We start from the raw sequence: 17,090 nt of genomic DNA on the forward strand, positions 1-17,090 counted from the left end.
ATTTAACAGCCCATACAACAAATACCAAGCAGATCAATTGTCCAAGAGACTCTAGCTTGTGTTATGCATATCAGAATATAGAAGCAGCTGCACAGTTCACCAATCATATTTGCAAGACTGATTAACAGGAAAGCACAGGCAAAGAAAAAAAAAGGAAAAAAAGGAAGAAGCACAGAGAATTAGCATAAAAAGGTTTTGTACAAACATTTCTTAGAATTTGTTCTCTAGAATGATTATAAAAAGACTTTGATGGTTGTATTTTTGCATAGTGTTTCAGAAACTTGAGAAAAAGGCTGCCCCACCCAGCTGAACCCACAGCAGGAACTGATCAAATGCAAGAGTGTATGATGATGTGTGGGTTCAGCTCTTGGTTGCACACAGAAGCTGAACTTTATTGTAGGTTTGAATATGCTTGTGGCTTAATACTTGCCACTCAGAAAAACTGGCTTTTATTGTAAACTTGACTACTTGGTTTTGTACTGTACATGAGACAGAAATGACAATAAGGGAGGCAATGATATAGTTGCCTAAGCAGAGAGGAGCCAGAAAATCTTTGGGACAAGACACTCAGAGTCTTTTGTATGTGTATATGTGGGGCAGGCAACACTTTCAAGGTGATACGTAAAAACTAAAAGGTACTACTAGCAGCAGTGGAGACCAGGCTCCAGASAAATGCACCCGGTAAGCCCAAAGCATAGTGGATTTAGTTAGAGTCTCCAACTTCAGCTGCTAAGCACARATTTCCTCACACTAGCCTTTCAAACACTTCACTGTTTCAGCAAATTATCTTATAAGACTGAAAATGACATTTTCTACTACCACTGTGAAGCTAATGGTGTAATTTTTAATAAGGAAGCAAACCTTTAAGTTTCTTACTTACCTGTAACTCAGGATTTGTTCCAAAAAGCTATAGCACAGGTGTAACTTATGGCATGTCCTTTTGAAGTAAACACTTCCTAAGAGGTTTTGCTGGAATCTGCATGTATGGCATCTCTCTGTTCACCCGTATGACTATTTAGTGTTCACATTAATACAGCTTAAGAGTGATACTCCTGAAGAGAYAGCTGTATGAACTGGAGATGAGGAAACTCCCAGTCCATGGTTGAAGCAGCTGACCCACAACATTGTACAAAAAGGGGGCACAACTCTGCTGTTTTTGTCCCTTTCATCTGGCAAGGCTGGCAAGTCATTTACCAGCTGCTCACATTTTTTTTTTCAGCACATGCAGGATTACAAACAGGTCCCCAGCACTTCCCTCTTGAGTTCCTGTAAGAGGACCATTTTCCTGTAGCTGCACACACAGCTCCACATCACGCTGCAGCTGAAGCACTGGTGAAAACAGCTCTTAACTATCAGGTGCAAGTTTCACTCACAGCACCCCTTAAATAAGCTCTGCTGTTTTCCAAATCAACAATAAGCTATTTTTCATTTAGAAAATTAAATCTGTGTAACTCTTTGGTCGTAGAAAGGAAAGGAAAGCAAAGCACCCATTCAAAGTCTTTTACAGATCAGCTTCTTCCTTGGAGGTAGGGACGATCATTGTGCTAGCTGGCTGCAGGAAAGCTGATGAAGCTGTTTGGAAGCAGAAAGTGACACTGCTGTCAACAGCATGAATGTCTCAGCTCCACAGGAATTGGAGCACTTGGTTTGCACGCACCAGCCACAGGTCTGCCCATGTCTCATTAGTGAATATATTTCCCAGTCATAGCAGTTCTACTGAATATTCCTTGAAGACGTTTATCCTGATATGTACTAACTGCTCTCRAAATGACATAAATCTATGATGGCTCTATCTGCACTAAGGGAATGTTTATATTTCAGAGTTCTGGCTGATTCAGTCATTTCCCAAGCTCTGCTCTTACCCCCATAGAATTMATTTTGCTCTGAGTTAGCAGAACAAACTGGGGCATGGGCTTGAGCTCAGGTTCTGCCTTTGCTGGTACTTGTACCCAACCTAGCTCCCAACCTAAAGGCAAGCTAAGCAAGCCCCCAGTCCCCTCCCTCCCAACTCTAGCTGGAAGATGCTTTGTCTCTCTCCTTCTTCTCCCAGTATGGCACCATCTGCCAAGTTCAGCGTTTAAATACCAAAAGTTAGCTGTTTCTGCAGCACACAGAAGGCTGAGGAATCAGGGGAAGTTTTTGTGGCTTACTGAATTGTCTGAATTCCTGGATTACATTCTCATTAAAAAGTTTGCACTGACAGGCTCCTCCAAAATTGCCTATGTTAAAAATAAGGAAGCCCATTGTCGTTTATTTACATATAACATCACTCTTGTGTCACTGCCACAGTTGTGGGCCAGGTGATGGACTGAAATCCTGGGTAAACACACAGACAGCTCAGTGCAGTTTCAGCACTCAGTCTCCAGGGATCTCTGTCCCGCTCACTGTGCCCATGCAGCAGCTCCASAGTCTCATGGAGCCAGGAAGCAGGCACAAAAGCTCACTGCTGGCAGGGCAGTTATATCCCAGGATGAGAYGTGCTCAGTTAGCAGAGATTACCTTAGACAGCTATCCTGGCCTACCCTCATGGCTTCAGCCCTTCAGGCACTGCAGGAAGTGCTCCTACCAAGAAGGAACTTGCTAGATCTGTTCCTCGTATCCAAACACATTACATCAACAAGGGCACATTTCTGCTGGCATGACAGCCTTTAGATTAGTCAGTACAACYACTGGCTTCTAGGCAGAGATGGTGGTTTGTAGAGGGAGAGGGACGACAGCAGTGTCAAGAATGATGTGCACTTCAGAGCTGCATGGTGCAACAGCACTTGTATGGCTCCTCTCTCCCCAGCTCACCTTCCTGATGTGGCTGTCAAGAAACCACAACCCCAGGTGCCATCCTTAGGCCAGCAAAGATTTCTAATACAAATGAGACCTGAATGAGGCAAGCCATATGAGAGAAAGGCTTTTCAATCTATGCCAACTGCACTGTGCTACTTTGGCTTTCTTACATCAACTTTGTTGAGGTGTCTACTGAAATAGAACAGTGAAGCATAGACCAGGACTATGATATCCAAGAGAAAAAGAGAATGATACATATACTTTAGAAGACAGAATGAAAAGTTTCAAGAGGGATCTAAATTATAAACACATGCAGGTATATGTATGGACACACCATAATTAGAGTTACTCTTGCCAGAAAGAACCAAAATGAGCACTTCATAGAAGTTACACTTTATCTTAACTAGACCTGTTGAAAATGTTCTATATTAAATAATGCTGTAGAGCTTTCACCCACTTGGAGGAAAGGCACTGGTATTGTAGCAGACTGGTAGACAGCCAGAACAATCAATTGAAGTGTGTTTTTCCTCTGCAGTTTTCAGTCTTCCTAAGGAGATAACCTTCCTCCCATTGAGGAAGACAGGGAGAAGCAGCTATAAAAACATAGACTAAGAAAAAATATATAATTTCTCTGCATGTGTGGTTTGTTCAGGGKTTTTTTTAACTCATTTTTAAGAGCCTTTTTTCAAACCTGTAGTGGAGTGAGTTGTGATTAAGTATAAAGCCTGTTGCTCAGAAGTGCCCAACTTGAAGCTTTTCCTGTGGAGCACCTGAGGTGAAGCAGGATAGTGCTCCTTCAGCAGACAGCCAGTCTGAGCCTGGGTACTTCTTTCCCCTCACCATGCTTTGAAACAGTCTTCAAAGATGACAGCTGGCACAACATGGAGCAGGATGCCGTGCCAACTATCCACAGTATAGTGTTTCAGCTTATCACCCGTTCCTTTGAAATACCAACCTCAAAATAAAACACTTCATCAAAATGTGGATTGTTGGTCTTCTTTTTAACTTTAGTCTTTTTGGCTTCTGATCTGAATTAAGGAAACAAAATAAACAAAAAAAGGRGTAAGAAACAACATTCGTAGAAGTGTAATCCTAGAACAGAGCCACTGAGGAGGAAATAGCCATCCACTTGATTTATCTGATAAAACTGGAATGCCATGTGGCTCCAGCACAGCAAGGCACAGACACTTGCACACATTTAAGAGAAAGATTCAATGCATTCCTATTTCTCTAAAGTGGCAGCAATCACAGTTTGTTATCCTATTTTAAATACAACTCCTTGAACCCTTATTCTATCACTTGCTTGACATAGCAAAACTGTACAAAGCAACTGGCAAGAATGGGGCTCTGAGCAGCAACATTTGGACACAGGGCTCAGTCTTGAGGTGACTCAAAAATTCCTCATATTCTAAAAGCGCAGGAGACAATGACTAACACAGCTATTTCTGTGATTTATATTTTGTAATTATAACCTGAAAAATCAATCACTGCTTTTCAGTGACAATCAAAAAATCCAGAATGGTTTCTTCAGTAAGATTATTTTTATTGCTGTATTTTCATCCCTTTGTCTGAATTGGTTAATGCTACGGTGGTGAATTGTTATGAGCAGTGCTGAGCAGAAATCTCCATTTCTACTGTTCTGCAGGAGTAAGACGTGGCAGACCTGCTCCCAAACACTCAGCAGGCCTGACCAAGTCCAGCAGTGCCCATTCATTCCCTACGGGCTGTGCCATCCACCGGTGCCTGCCTTGGAGAACACAGACATTAACTCTTGGTGCTGGGCTCAAGCCAGCCAATGCATTTCTCACAGGCCAGCCAACAGCTGTGAGATGGCTCCCAAATGTTATGAACCTATGCTTGATTTGTTCTCACTACCTACAAGAGAAGARCTCTGTGCTGTCCTGTGTCACCAATCTTACCCTACAGCTCTGCAGGCACGGATAAAACAGACGCAGATGGAGACGCATCAGCCATGTGGAAAACTGACCTACTAATCATTTCATCCCAGAATCTATCGTTCATTTCTCATGCACCAAAGCTGCTTAGATGGCTTCTAACTGCTTATATTCAGCCACAACTGGACAACTCTGTATTTCACAGAGGTCAAGTGAAGCTGGGTCTAATTCCCAGTGCTGCTACAGATTTCCTGTGTGATTTGAATGGGCCTSTCCACCAGCACACAATATTTTCCCATCTATAACACAGGCACAGAAAGAGTCTTGGTCAGGAAGTCTGATGACTCGAAATACAAATCACACAATAAACAGCAGGACGTTTGTTGAAATTTTTATGCTTGGCATTGCATAACTGCAGCTGAATAAAGCAGCTTTCCTACTCTAAAATGAGAGGCACTGGAAAATCCAGAGAAGAGAATGATGYACAGATTAAGAATATCCCACTATTCCTAGGAGAAGCTGAGAGATAAGAGAGACTAATCTCTTCCAGGACACAGGACAGATTGCCAACCCCATCTCATCAGTCACACTTGCCAATCAACCTCTTTACCGATAAACCCATCTGGGAGGGGACTGGGAAGCAGGATGTAGAACGGGAGGCGATTAAGGCAGCACAATTACTGAGCAATTACAAAGCAGTGAATGGGAATAAGCTGCATGCTGCTTGCTAGAGATAGGAGGCAAGCCTTCTCCCCCACCAAAACCCAGATAGGAATAGGATAAGGCTACGCTCCTTATCCTGAAGGGATACATGAAYGTACTCCTGAAGGGAGTACATTGTTTGACTAACCCTTGAATGTCCAAATTTACCTTTGTCTGCTTCCCCACACACCCCAGTCTGGATAATGTGTGACTATTGACAATCTCCTTACAGTTTGAATAATAACCATTCAGCCAGGTCATTTGAAAAAAGTAACAGGTTTAAAACAAAATATACAAGCCAAATATACAAGCTATAAATTAAGATAAGGCACAACACACCTAGACAAAGATGAAGAATACAGACAGGCTCAAAGAATCCTCTGCATGCAAGGTAAATATTTGTCAAGAATGCTTCTTATTTATAAGTATTTTCAATAAACTGTAGTAAAACATTATTAATAACTCATGCTACCAAATCTGATGCTTTGAGGTCACAGCAGAGCTGTTTTGTTTCTAAAATGACACAGATATAAAAGATGACTAGATAAACAGAAACAAAACAGTGACATCCAACAGCACAGGAAATTTTTATAACAGATGGGAAAATTGAATCCCAAATTTAAACTGAAGAGTATTATGCAGAATCTCATCACTAAAACCTCATTCCAAATTTTATCCGTGTTATTATGTCTGCGTMTATCCAATTACAGGACGGAGCCATGGAGGGTTTTTGACATACAYATGCATTTGTCACACCTTGAAAGTGAAGACATTCTAAATATTCACATGCAAACGTGCATACTCTGCAAGATGTTAATGTATTCAGATTTCTCTTCCACCCCTGCCCAAAATTAGGCAATAAATTTGCTCAAAAACTGGCCTCCAACTGTGAGGTGAGAAGATGCATAAATTAAGCCTAACCACAAATTATATACTCTGGGATATTCAAATTATTCAGAGATTATTCAGATCTTTACATAAATCAAAACTGAAACAAGCCTCAAATTACTTACTCTAGCATAATTCAGTAGCTCACACATCCCCCCAACACTTCACATATTCTAGCACTGTTTAAATACACCCAGCTGTCCATCTGAGRAAGCAAATTTCTGATACACAAAGGAAACAGAAACCATCCTTATAAAATTTAAGCTTTTGCATTTAAGCACAGTACTTGCCTGGAAGGACCTGCTAAGGTAACAGTGGCRTAGGGATCACATTGCCCATTCACAATGGGCAGCCCTTGGCACTCTAAAACTCTAGAAAAGAAGAAAATGGAGACAAATTAATTAAATGGAAAGAGACTGGAATAAAAATAAAAGCAAAGTTTCATAGTTTTCTTTTTATAGCACTTTACACTAGGAAACTGAAATGTGACTAAACAGAAACATTTAATTTACACCTGAACTTGAAAACACATTTTGGTCTCAAATACTAACTTTAGGGTCAAAAATACTGTTAAATTACTGAGAAACCTTAACTCAAAGGTTAACTCAGAACTTAACTTGTTTATGCAAGCACAACAACTTAAGGTTCATGAAGTAGGAGTCTGCTGTCAAGATGGGAGCTGTCAGCACTTTAAAATTCTGTGACAACTTATTCATCAAAATACATAACCAGAATTTACTTCTGTAACAGAAGATTTAAAAAACCCACACAGACAGATCCCAGCAGTAGCTAAGTAATTTTTCAGAATAACATTCATGAAGACCTCAGTGCTTTTGACAAAATTTAGCATGGGCTTATTTGTAAAGGTGTATTAATTACAGACCAGGAAACAATTTGACACGGCCATCCTTCTTAGTGTTCAGCAACTCTGCACTCCACAATTTTATCCACAARTTATTTACAACATACAATGCAGCCTTCAAATACAGTTTAACTACAGACCTATTATTATTTACTCGCCATAAATGAAGAAAAAAAATAACAATCTGCATCAATACAGGAATCATTTTTGTACCAGAGAAAGAACAATCTGGATACGCTCACACAGCACAACAAGAAGACTGAAGATCACACTAAGGGGCACACACAAGTAGCTGAAATGATACATTACATAAATAGCTGAATTGCCTTACCAGAATGAAGGCTGTCCCTCAAAATGAAGGCTAAGTAGCTGTCTTTCAATACAGACAGCCCCCAATAATGCACTCACTCACTCACAAGTTTCTCAATTGCACAGCCGTAACCTAAATGACTCCTCATTGCTAATTCACTAACAGTAGTACAAAATTATGTTCTGTTTTCTGGATATGCAAGTGAAATCATAGAACAAAACCACAGAGAAAGTTAGGAAATACCTAGATTGCATAGGCCATGTGCTGCTTTTATTTCTGGACTTGTATTATTTCACCACAAGCTTACCATCCACACAGAAAGAATTTAGAAGCCTTTGAGCCACCTAGTTTAGCCATACCTGATACTGGAGAGTGTTACAACACAAACAGCAAAATTTGAGCCACAAAATCTATGCCAGCACCAGCTGGAAATACATGGTGCAAGCYCCAGGAATTCTCAACATCAAGCAATGTACAGAACACAGGATTTGGTTGCCTCAATGCAATGCATACAGTGCCATTTGAGATGATTTTGTTTCTTCCACCATCCTTTGCTGCTGCTCCAGAGAAGCAGGAGGTACCCACGAAACATGTAAATTTGACAGATCCACATCTCTCAGAGGCGTCATAAATAGACCAGATGCCTGTTTTCTAGCAACCAAGCCCTGCTTTTAATTTACCTTAAGGAGAAAGTGTAGAATAAGCACTTGTTTTGCACATGTAATAATACTCAAAATTGTAAGGGAAACGCCACTGCTTAAATTTAAAAAGGGCAGATGTGAACAGAGGAACTTCACACTGTAGCCTTCTGACAGAGTATCTGCCAGTGTAGGAGGAAAAACCAGTGAGTACAAGCAGAGTATTTTTTTGGAGATGCAGATGCAGCTTTTCTTATGAGTAAAGGACCTTCTTTCCAGTGGTCTTTACACTGGTAGGACCATATTCACAGCAGAAACACTTTTCCAGTGAGCTACAGCAGGACTGCTGGTAATTCTTTCAGGACGGCAGTTGTAGCTTGAAGACATTCCTGTTTAACAGAACAATTACACCAAGTGCCAGTGTCAAACCACACCCCYGTGTTCCAGTGCTTTCTTAAAGCAGTCAGAAAGTTCCTTAAAATGAAATAGTAACTCGATGGCTTTATAGCAGTCAGCCAATTTTCTGCTGTTGATGAATGGCTCCCAAGTGAGCTCTCATCCATATGAGAAGAACTAAGTGAAACACTCAGAGCATGTGGCCAGAAAGAGCATTACTCCGTTTTAGTAAAAGCAGTTCTTTCAAGAGKATGCAGACAATAGAAAGTGATCCCAGAGAGCATGATCTACACTTGAGGACATACAGTTTGCAAATCACTAGACAAACAAAACAGAAAAAAAATAATCACAGATGAATTTGAATGATGGAAAGTGTGAACCTACCCAAACAAAAATATGCATACCCTAACTATACACATATACAATGACAGGATCTATTCTAATATTGCCAAATAGAAGAATTTATGGTTTTTCTTGTGGATAGCGCTGTTGTTATCATACCAATTGCCAGCAATGGTTTAAAAGGCAAGCAGTATCACCACCTGGTTGGAGAGAACACAGCAATGTAMACCATTGGGCACCTACAATTTGAATTGTGTGTAGCCTCCAGAACACGCCGAGAAGAACAACAGATGGCTTCTAATCACTCATAGCTCTCCCAGGTCTGTACTCTCCAGCTCAGAAAACAAAAGTTACCCATGYACAAACAGCTTACAGAATCATGAATGGTGTGAAGAACATTTCCTCACAAAATAACAATTATGGAGCACACAATGAAATTACCAGACAGAGGGTTTAAAAATAAACAAAAGGAAGTACTTTTTCTACACAATGCTGAAGTTATTGCCATGGGGTGTCATGGAGGCTGAGAAAAATATGTGGATTCAAACCAGCACTACAAGACCTCATGGAGTGTAGGTTTGTAGGCAGCTATTAACCCTTAATGGTCCAGAAGCCTCCTTCCACTCAGGAAATCCCAAATTGGTGATCAGGAAGGGGGCAACACTGGAGCAATCACACCACTTGATGTATCACTCACCAGTGAGTACAAGAAACAGTACTAGGCTAGACTAGAGGAGCATTTTACACAGGAGGGTAGTTGTTCTGTTCTCTGGGGAAAAAGCAGAAACAAAAGGAAACAAAGAAAAKGAGTAAAACGAAATACACAGATGTTCTTGTGCACTCATGATGACTTAAGAGTAAGATGCCTCTTTGTGAGCAGCTGGAATTAGAAAAGCAAAAACAACCTTGAAAGAAACAAAATGTAGGAAAACAGGAAACAGACACCAATAGAATGCATCACAAGCCTTTCAGGTACTTTAAAAGCAGTTATTGTTTACGAATGTTAAAGAAATCAGGCAAAAGACTGAAGAGAAGATTTTGAGGAAGGGAGGCTGTGCTTGGAGAGATGCTCATTCTAGTTCTTGTATCTTAAAAATTATTGAGGAGAAACAATAAAATTCAACATGGCACAGGTCTGTTTGGCTCATATTAGAACACTTCTTAGCKACAAAATACTCTAATGTTAGGGTTGCTTTTGTTACAGCCATGGGAAAGTTGCTAAGTCAATTAACACCCCTCCTCTCCCAGCCTGGTACCAAAACACTGTCTTCACTTGGCAAGTAGGAAAAGAGCTAGATCAAAATGTCGGCTACTGAGAGACAATAAAACAGAATCTCAATTCTGCCACATGGCCATCACGTTATTTAGACTGACAGTTCATATCTGGATTAAATGAAAAAGAAAAAAATGTGTCATAAAGGTATCATCTCAGGAAAGGGAGGCACAGTGGGAGACAGTGAACAAAGCCAGTAAAAATAAAATGCCCTTGTTCTAGTCATCTGCAGAATGAACTTAACTTACATGTACTAGAATGATGAAACAAAGCCCAGACAATCAAGATTATTCAAAAATTACAACTCATCAGACCCCAGAGAAAAAAAAACAAAACAAACCCTGGTGGCTGCCAGAATCTTTTCTACTCAACCGGTAATTTCTCATCATTAGCTGTCTGGAGCCCAGCTGGGGCACAGTGAGCCATCCCTCACAGTTTGCCTGGCTGGGCAGAGCTAAGGTTAGTGCTGGGTCATATAAGAAAACTCTCAACGCAGCTGCCTCMCTATATTTTGCATGTGGTTTATAAAATTAATAGGTTTCAAGAAACAAGACTGTTCAGTTTTCAATGTGGTTCATGACCAAACCTTCACAAGAGTAAATAAACTATGGAAAATACCCAGCAGGTAAGAGCAAACCTCAAAAACCTAAACACACCATAAGCATGCCCTTGTGCCTACAGAAGTTGAGAGGATGGCAGGAGCAGAAGGTCTGGAAAAAAATAAAGAGAGTTTTCAACAATGACTAAGTAAGTCATATCTGACAGTATGGGTATTTCCTCTGCCTCTGGGTTGACAGCTAAGAACTGTGGGCTGTGATCTCTGACACAAACATTCTCAAAACCAGGCTTAACAYAGGTGAGCAACATCAGAATGATCCAAGTCCACAGGCATTCCGTGCTCCTTCCCTGGAACTGCAAAAACTGTTCAAAAATTACAGGCTGAGTGAGATTAGTTCAAGATGCATATGTTTCATCAGCCTCCTTGTGTGTCAGAATAGACAACCAAGGCAAAAACAGATATAAAGAAAAGAAACCAGAAGGGACTTAGCTGTTCTTAAAACATGTATGTGTATTTACTGTTCTTCCAGAATAAATTACCTTCAGGTTCAGTTATTTCCCCAATTTCAGCCTAGGGTAGGGACCAGAACACTACTCCTATTCTCTTTTCTCAAATCAGACTGTGATTCCTCCAGAGAAAACAAATACATATATTTTTTTCTATACAATCCCTTTCTATCGTTGTACCATGCACTTTCATTGCTTGGTCTCTGGGATCAATATTGTTTAGTCTCTGGGATGTTTACTAAGTTTACTCATCTATCATCTATTTACTAATCTTACCATTCCTCTATCTCCAGCCTCCGCTTGCTCCACCTTTTATTTCTTTATCTTGAGACTTTGTTCCATCTCATACACACATTTTTGTGGCCATACTCAGGTTCTGCTCTGCATCGTGTCAAAGACAAGAGACTTCCTCCTCCTTGCTTGTTCCAGTGATTAAATCTGATGATTACTTGAACACTCAGTACTTTGTAAGGTAAGCCTGACCAGACAAGCACCAACTTAAAAGCAAACTTCTGGTAGATTTGTCAGAACTATCATCAAAACAATGCATCCTTAGCTTATGCTAAGTACTTGTTTGGTCAGGTACACTTCCCAGAGGTGCATATGTGACTTAGCTTCTTAAGTACCTCTAAATCTCTCTCTCTTTTCCTTCCCAATTTTTCTTCTCTATTAACTGGAGTCATCTTGCAACATATATACTATCCTGAGTATCTTGTCTTCCAGGGATAACAGAGCATCTCTAAACAAAGAGTCTCTCCTTGTGACTGGGCTTCTCATGGCACATAAGGGTATTAATCTTTAACTTCATAATGGAGTAGTCCAGTCTTTTTGCCCAGTCTGACAGTAAAGAGGTGGTGTCCTTTCCTTGCAATGTTTAGTTCATTCTTGAATCTTCTCTTTGTTTGGCACAGCTTTGCACCACGAGATGAGCTCCTTACTCATTCCCAGAGGTTTAAGAGGAACTTTGATGTAATGCTGCATGGCAGACTTTGATGTGCACCTTGGCCAACCTCACTTCTGTGCGGGCACATGGCAGCTGCTCTCAGATCAGTGAGCTGACTTATGCCTTCCACTGCAAGCAGGAATTATTACCAGGCCTCCTTCTTATTCCCTTTACCACAACTTTAATAAAGCAGTTACATTCAYGTGTTTCAGTGGGGCTTTTTCTGAATGTAACTGTGTTCACCACCAATAAGCAAAAAGGTGCTTTGTCTAGTTCAGAAATTCCCTGAATCATAAATTTTTGGAGGTCAGGAGAATGTGTCACTGTATGACTGCTCTCGTAATTCTCTATCTCCTAGACAGACTCAGAGTCAGCATCCCAAATGCTACATCTGAACTGCTGTTTGTGCACCTTCAGACAAGACTTGCACTTACTCTTCACTTCCACAAAGTAACCTACTGGATCTCCACTGAGGATTTAACATAAACACACAACCCTTTTTTTGTCAAGAGGCTGACCAAGTGGCCAGTTTCTYCTGGAATAAGACAAAAATTTTTATGGTTTGTTCAATCCTGGTTTGAAATTCCCCTCTGCCTTCATCATTAAAAATACTGAGATTATTATGTCCCAATCTTCTCAAAATTTTTTTACGCTGCCATAATCTGACTCTGCCTTGCATCTTTCCTCAGAGAATAAGGAGGCTAAAAATACCAAATCCACCTATTGAATCAAATCATTGTTCTCCAGATGATCATGTGAAGCCAAAGGATCATGCCCACTTCCCAGTAAGTGMACTCCAGCAGAAGAATATTTTAAAAATGCCTATTCCTTCACTTTTGGAAGTRAGCTATTTGTATCAAAACAAGATTTCCTACTCTTGTTCTCACCTGAACGTTTGTCTGTACTGGGAACAGACCATTTCCTCTGGTAGCAGTTCTCACGTTGTGGGAATTGTTTGCAATGATGTGCCCTGGTTCACTTTCAAGTTATGCCCCACACAGATACAAAATGTTACAGCACTTTGTAGTGTCTGGTGACCACTGACCATGCCATAGCTGAATGAACCAGGGAAAGGAAACAATGAAACAATGTCCAAGGATATAGCCTTAGTGAATAAAATACATCAATACTTGCTTCATCATCATGATTTTTCAAGACATTTTCCCATTACATAATTTCATCTCTCCAGGAAACTTGAGACCAGAGTTTTTACCCAATCCTCATCCACACTGCTGCTCTCCAGTCTATCATGCCACCACTCTTACTGCCCCTCCAGAAAAGCCACTCTCCTTGAGGAACTCCAGYGGTAACCCATCTTCTCTGGATAATATACTCCTCTTTTGAGTATATTTTGGTGAACAAACAAGTTCTGGCTTACAAGCAAATAAACACTTGCCATCTCCTTAACCTTTGAAAAGATTAAATGGAGCTACTTTCCCCCCATTTATGTGGCAACTCATTCTGCCCCAAAAAAGTCTGTGGCACTAAATGAAATCTGCCCTATTCAAATAAATGGCACTTCACCTGGACCAGCTATTCACTCAGTGTGTACTCCCTTAGAATATAGACTGTACAGCACTTGAGGCATTGACTCTGAAACATTTATATACAAAATACATTATACATTCAAAACAACTCCCATTTTGATAGACCTGAAGTGCATCAGAGGCATAGGTTGYGCTGGCAACTATTTTGGGTTTTTCCCCTTTAGAATACCCCCTAAAGCCTCTACAGCAAAATCACAAGAGAAACMTTGAAATTGAGATTACAGCTGCAACCCCACTTAAGTACTACCTTTTCTTCCTCATTCCCAGTTCAGCTGAAAATAGTCATAGTCCCGTGAAATATTTGAACATGTTGTTAAACACATATTACCCTGACCAGATTCCTTCCTAAGCTGACCTGTAACAGTTTTTGCAGCCTCATGCAGCATGTAAATTAGCTTTTGGTCTTTGTGGAAAGCACTGTAAGCTCACAATTTCTGTCACATACACATATTCTTGTTATTGACACAAGACTGCCAATGGTGATTTCCTTCTGAGAGAGAAAAGGACTTGACTGCCAGTGTCTGGGTTCAAGCAAAAATTTCTTTCCCAGATATTTTACTGAAGATATTCTATAGCAAAACAGGGACAAATACTCATACAAAGCCAACAAATAACCTATAGAAAGCAAGTGAAAGCAAATGAGCACCAACCCTACTTCCCCATTCTAAACCAAACACTATTAGAGATATTACAAAACTACATCCAATGCAAAAAAACCTGCTTCATTAAATAAAAGGCAGAAATACTGCCAAAATATATGGATCCCTAAAACCAGTAGCACTTCAAACAAACTGCAAACATCTTATATCATTAAACATCTATACATTTCTTAGAAGTTAAAAATAGACTTTTTTTCTGCTATTAATATGGGAGGGTCCTCTATACTACAGTTTAAAACATTCCATTTGTTTCCCAATATCCACTCTAGAAAGACCTTTAAAAGCACAGAGTACCATCGTACTCCATACTAAAGACAGCAGACTAAGAAGTSTGTGTCAGCCATCCTGTTCTTTTGGACAAGGAGTTAATCCATTAGTAATTAAGCCAGTTTATGAGTCAGTTACAGGAAAGTTGCAAGCTTCCTAAAAGCCTCTTCAGAAAACTCTTCAGTTATGTCAATATTAAAAACAGTTAAATTATCCTCTATGACAGTGCCCTCAGGCTTTAAGCAGAGACACAAGCTCACTGAAATTTTGAACCACACTGATTTAGTGACTATTCCTGGCACTGACATCACCATTTCCTTCTGCCATGGTCTCAGACTGGCAACCCAGCTATTAACAGGGAACAAGAGCTTAACAACAGAAGAGAAAAGAGAAAGGCTAACAAGGAGAAGTTATTTCTGGTACATGCTGATACTCAGAGAACACAAAAGACTCAAATACAAGTTAGAGTAAAGCAAGCAGTATATAAAAATTATAATGGAATAGCAAAACAAAAGAAGAGGTACAATGAGGAAAGGATAAATTTGCTTGCTTAATGATTTTACTGTATTGATTCTTGTAGGGGCAAGTGAAGAAATTTGAATTTCATGTAGTATGGCAAGAAGCCAGGGAATGGGTCAACATATCAAGGCAGTTGCAGAAGAACTCGTATTAAAGCTACGTGATGAGAAATGCAAGAGGAGTGAAGCACTAAACAGCAACAATTACATTAGAGAGCAAATGATTAGAGCCCAGACAGCAGCTTTAGGTGAGCCAACTGTAGCCTGCAGCAATCCCAAATGGAAGCAATGAGACAGTGTCTGTACAGGCTGATAAGAAAAGAAAGAAGACCATGAGGCATCACGGGAGTCAGAGGCAGAAAGGCTGTTATGGCTAAATAATGAAGCCAGACTGTGACATAAAAATCTCCAATGTCATTTTTATTTGCTTGGAAAAGGTATATTTGGCTCAATGTTCTGTATRGGATATGCAGGTTTTATGGAAAGAAAACTGCAGTGACCTCTGACTTGACACCTATCCAAGTTTAACCTGCTTCCAGGAGGGGGCTGTGGGCACAGAGCACAATTCCCCCTTTCAGGCAGTCYCTACATGTCACTGTGTACATGCATGAGCAAATCACCAAACAAAGCAAGCTGCATGAACACATCCTGACTATTCCCCTCCACCAGCCTGCAGAGGACAGAAGCATCTACAAATGCTAGATGGTTCACTGACAAGAAGGAAGACAAAATGAAGAAGCTACTGGAATGACAGAAATCGATCCCAGAGTGTGATACTTGGCAGAAAAAAAAGTTACCAAGACACCAACCAAAAGCTTTTGAGCCTACTGGCAGGAATCTTATTATGAAGTTAAGTAAAAGGGTAAGGAAGAAGTTAAAAGCAGAAGCTTTAAAGAACTTATGAAAGAGAGAAGGAAATAAGGCACCCTGGTGGGGAGTGGGTAGGTGTGTGAGAATGGGGGTGTTCCACTCTAAGAAACAAAAGAGCTTAAAAGAAGCAGCACATCCTAGAGTCTTCTCCCAAGTGTTGAGCAGGTTCAAGTCAAACAGATATCCCCACCTGGCCACAGATAGGAATATTTTAGATAAAAATTCAGACAAGCTGGTAAGTCACCTGAGCTGACACACCTAGAACACCTGGGAGAACATGAAGAACAGCAGACTGGAGAAGAGCATCTAAATCTCATGCCATGACACTGTTGAACCACAGGGCACAACAACCAGAACTCTTGGGCCAAGAAAATGCATCAGCTGAGATGCATCTTTTGGGTGAAGTGGGATGCAYAGAGAAAGGGAAGACAAAGGAATGAGATGGTTTAACGAAAGCTATAGCACTGACAGAATGTAAACCCAGCCAGCTTCTTCTCATCCCTACCCAATCCAAGTGTAATGATTTCTCTACTAAAATTCTTGAATACTCTTCCACATAGATTTTCACATCATATATTTAATTATATGTAGCAACAAATACACCTTTCTAAAYGAAAAGCAAACAAAAAACGGTTGTAATTTAGAAAGAAAAGAAGTAATTATTTGTGAACCTGGAAAGCAATYAAAGGTGCCTTCAAACACCTTCAAACACCTCATGAAGGCTACAAAGTTCTGTAACGAGAATGCTTTAGCACACCTGAAATAGAAACTATAATGCTTTAAAAAGCAACTTGAAACAATTCAGAACAACTCTTGATTGCATCTATGTGAATAATCAGACAATCTGGGATCTTGATTAACAATAGTTATTATTAAAGGGCAGTGATCTTTGCTCTACTTTGCAATACTTTCATTAAGGAATTCAAACTAAGCTGATTCATCAGCCCTGCTGAGACCTGATGGCAGTTAAGTTACCATCTAAGTTCTAAAGTAATGCTGGTGCATTTAATTTGTTTTGATAAGAGAAATGGGCTAATGTTATACAAATTCTGTCACAGTGAGCATAAAAATGCTCTCCAACTAGAATTCACAAAATAATACTAATAACTTTATGCTGTCAGGATTTACATATCTAAA

General features: G+C 40.1%; 1 protein-coding gene across 1 annotated transcript in view; it reads right to left on the bottom strand.

Moving 5' to 3' along the window:
- RASA3 (RAS p21 protein activator 3) overlaps nucleotides 1-17,090 on the bottom strand; it is a 128,639-nt gene that overhangs the window by 27,464 nt on the left and 84,085 nt on the right. Inside the window, exons 6-7 of the mRNA XM_057363698.1 lie at nucleotides 6,554-6,634; nucleotides 3,734-3,806 (exon numbers count right to left, since the gene is read on the bottom strand). Coding sequence (XP_057219681.1) covers nucleotides 3,734-3,806; nucleotides 6,554-6,634 — 154 coding nt within the window. The remainder of the gene's footprint in view (nucleotides 1-3,733; nucleotides 3,807-6,553; nucleotides 6,635-17,090) is intronic.

The sequence above is a fragment of the Malurus melanocephalus genome, unplaced genomic scaffold (genome assembly GCF_030028575.1).
Source record: "Malurus melanocephalus ecotype Western Australia unplaced genomic scaffold, MMel_1.1 scaffold_1, whole genome shotgun sequence".
Lineage (NCBI taxonomy): Eukaryota > Metazoa > Chordata > Aves > Passeriformes > Maluridae > Malurus > Malurus melanocephalus.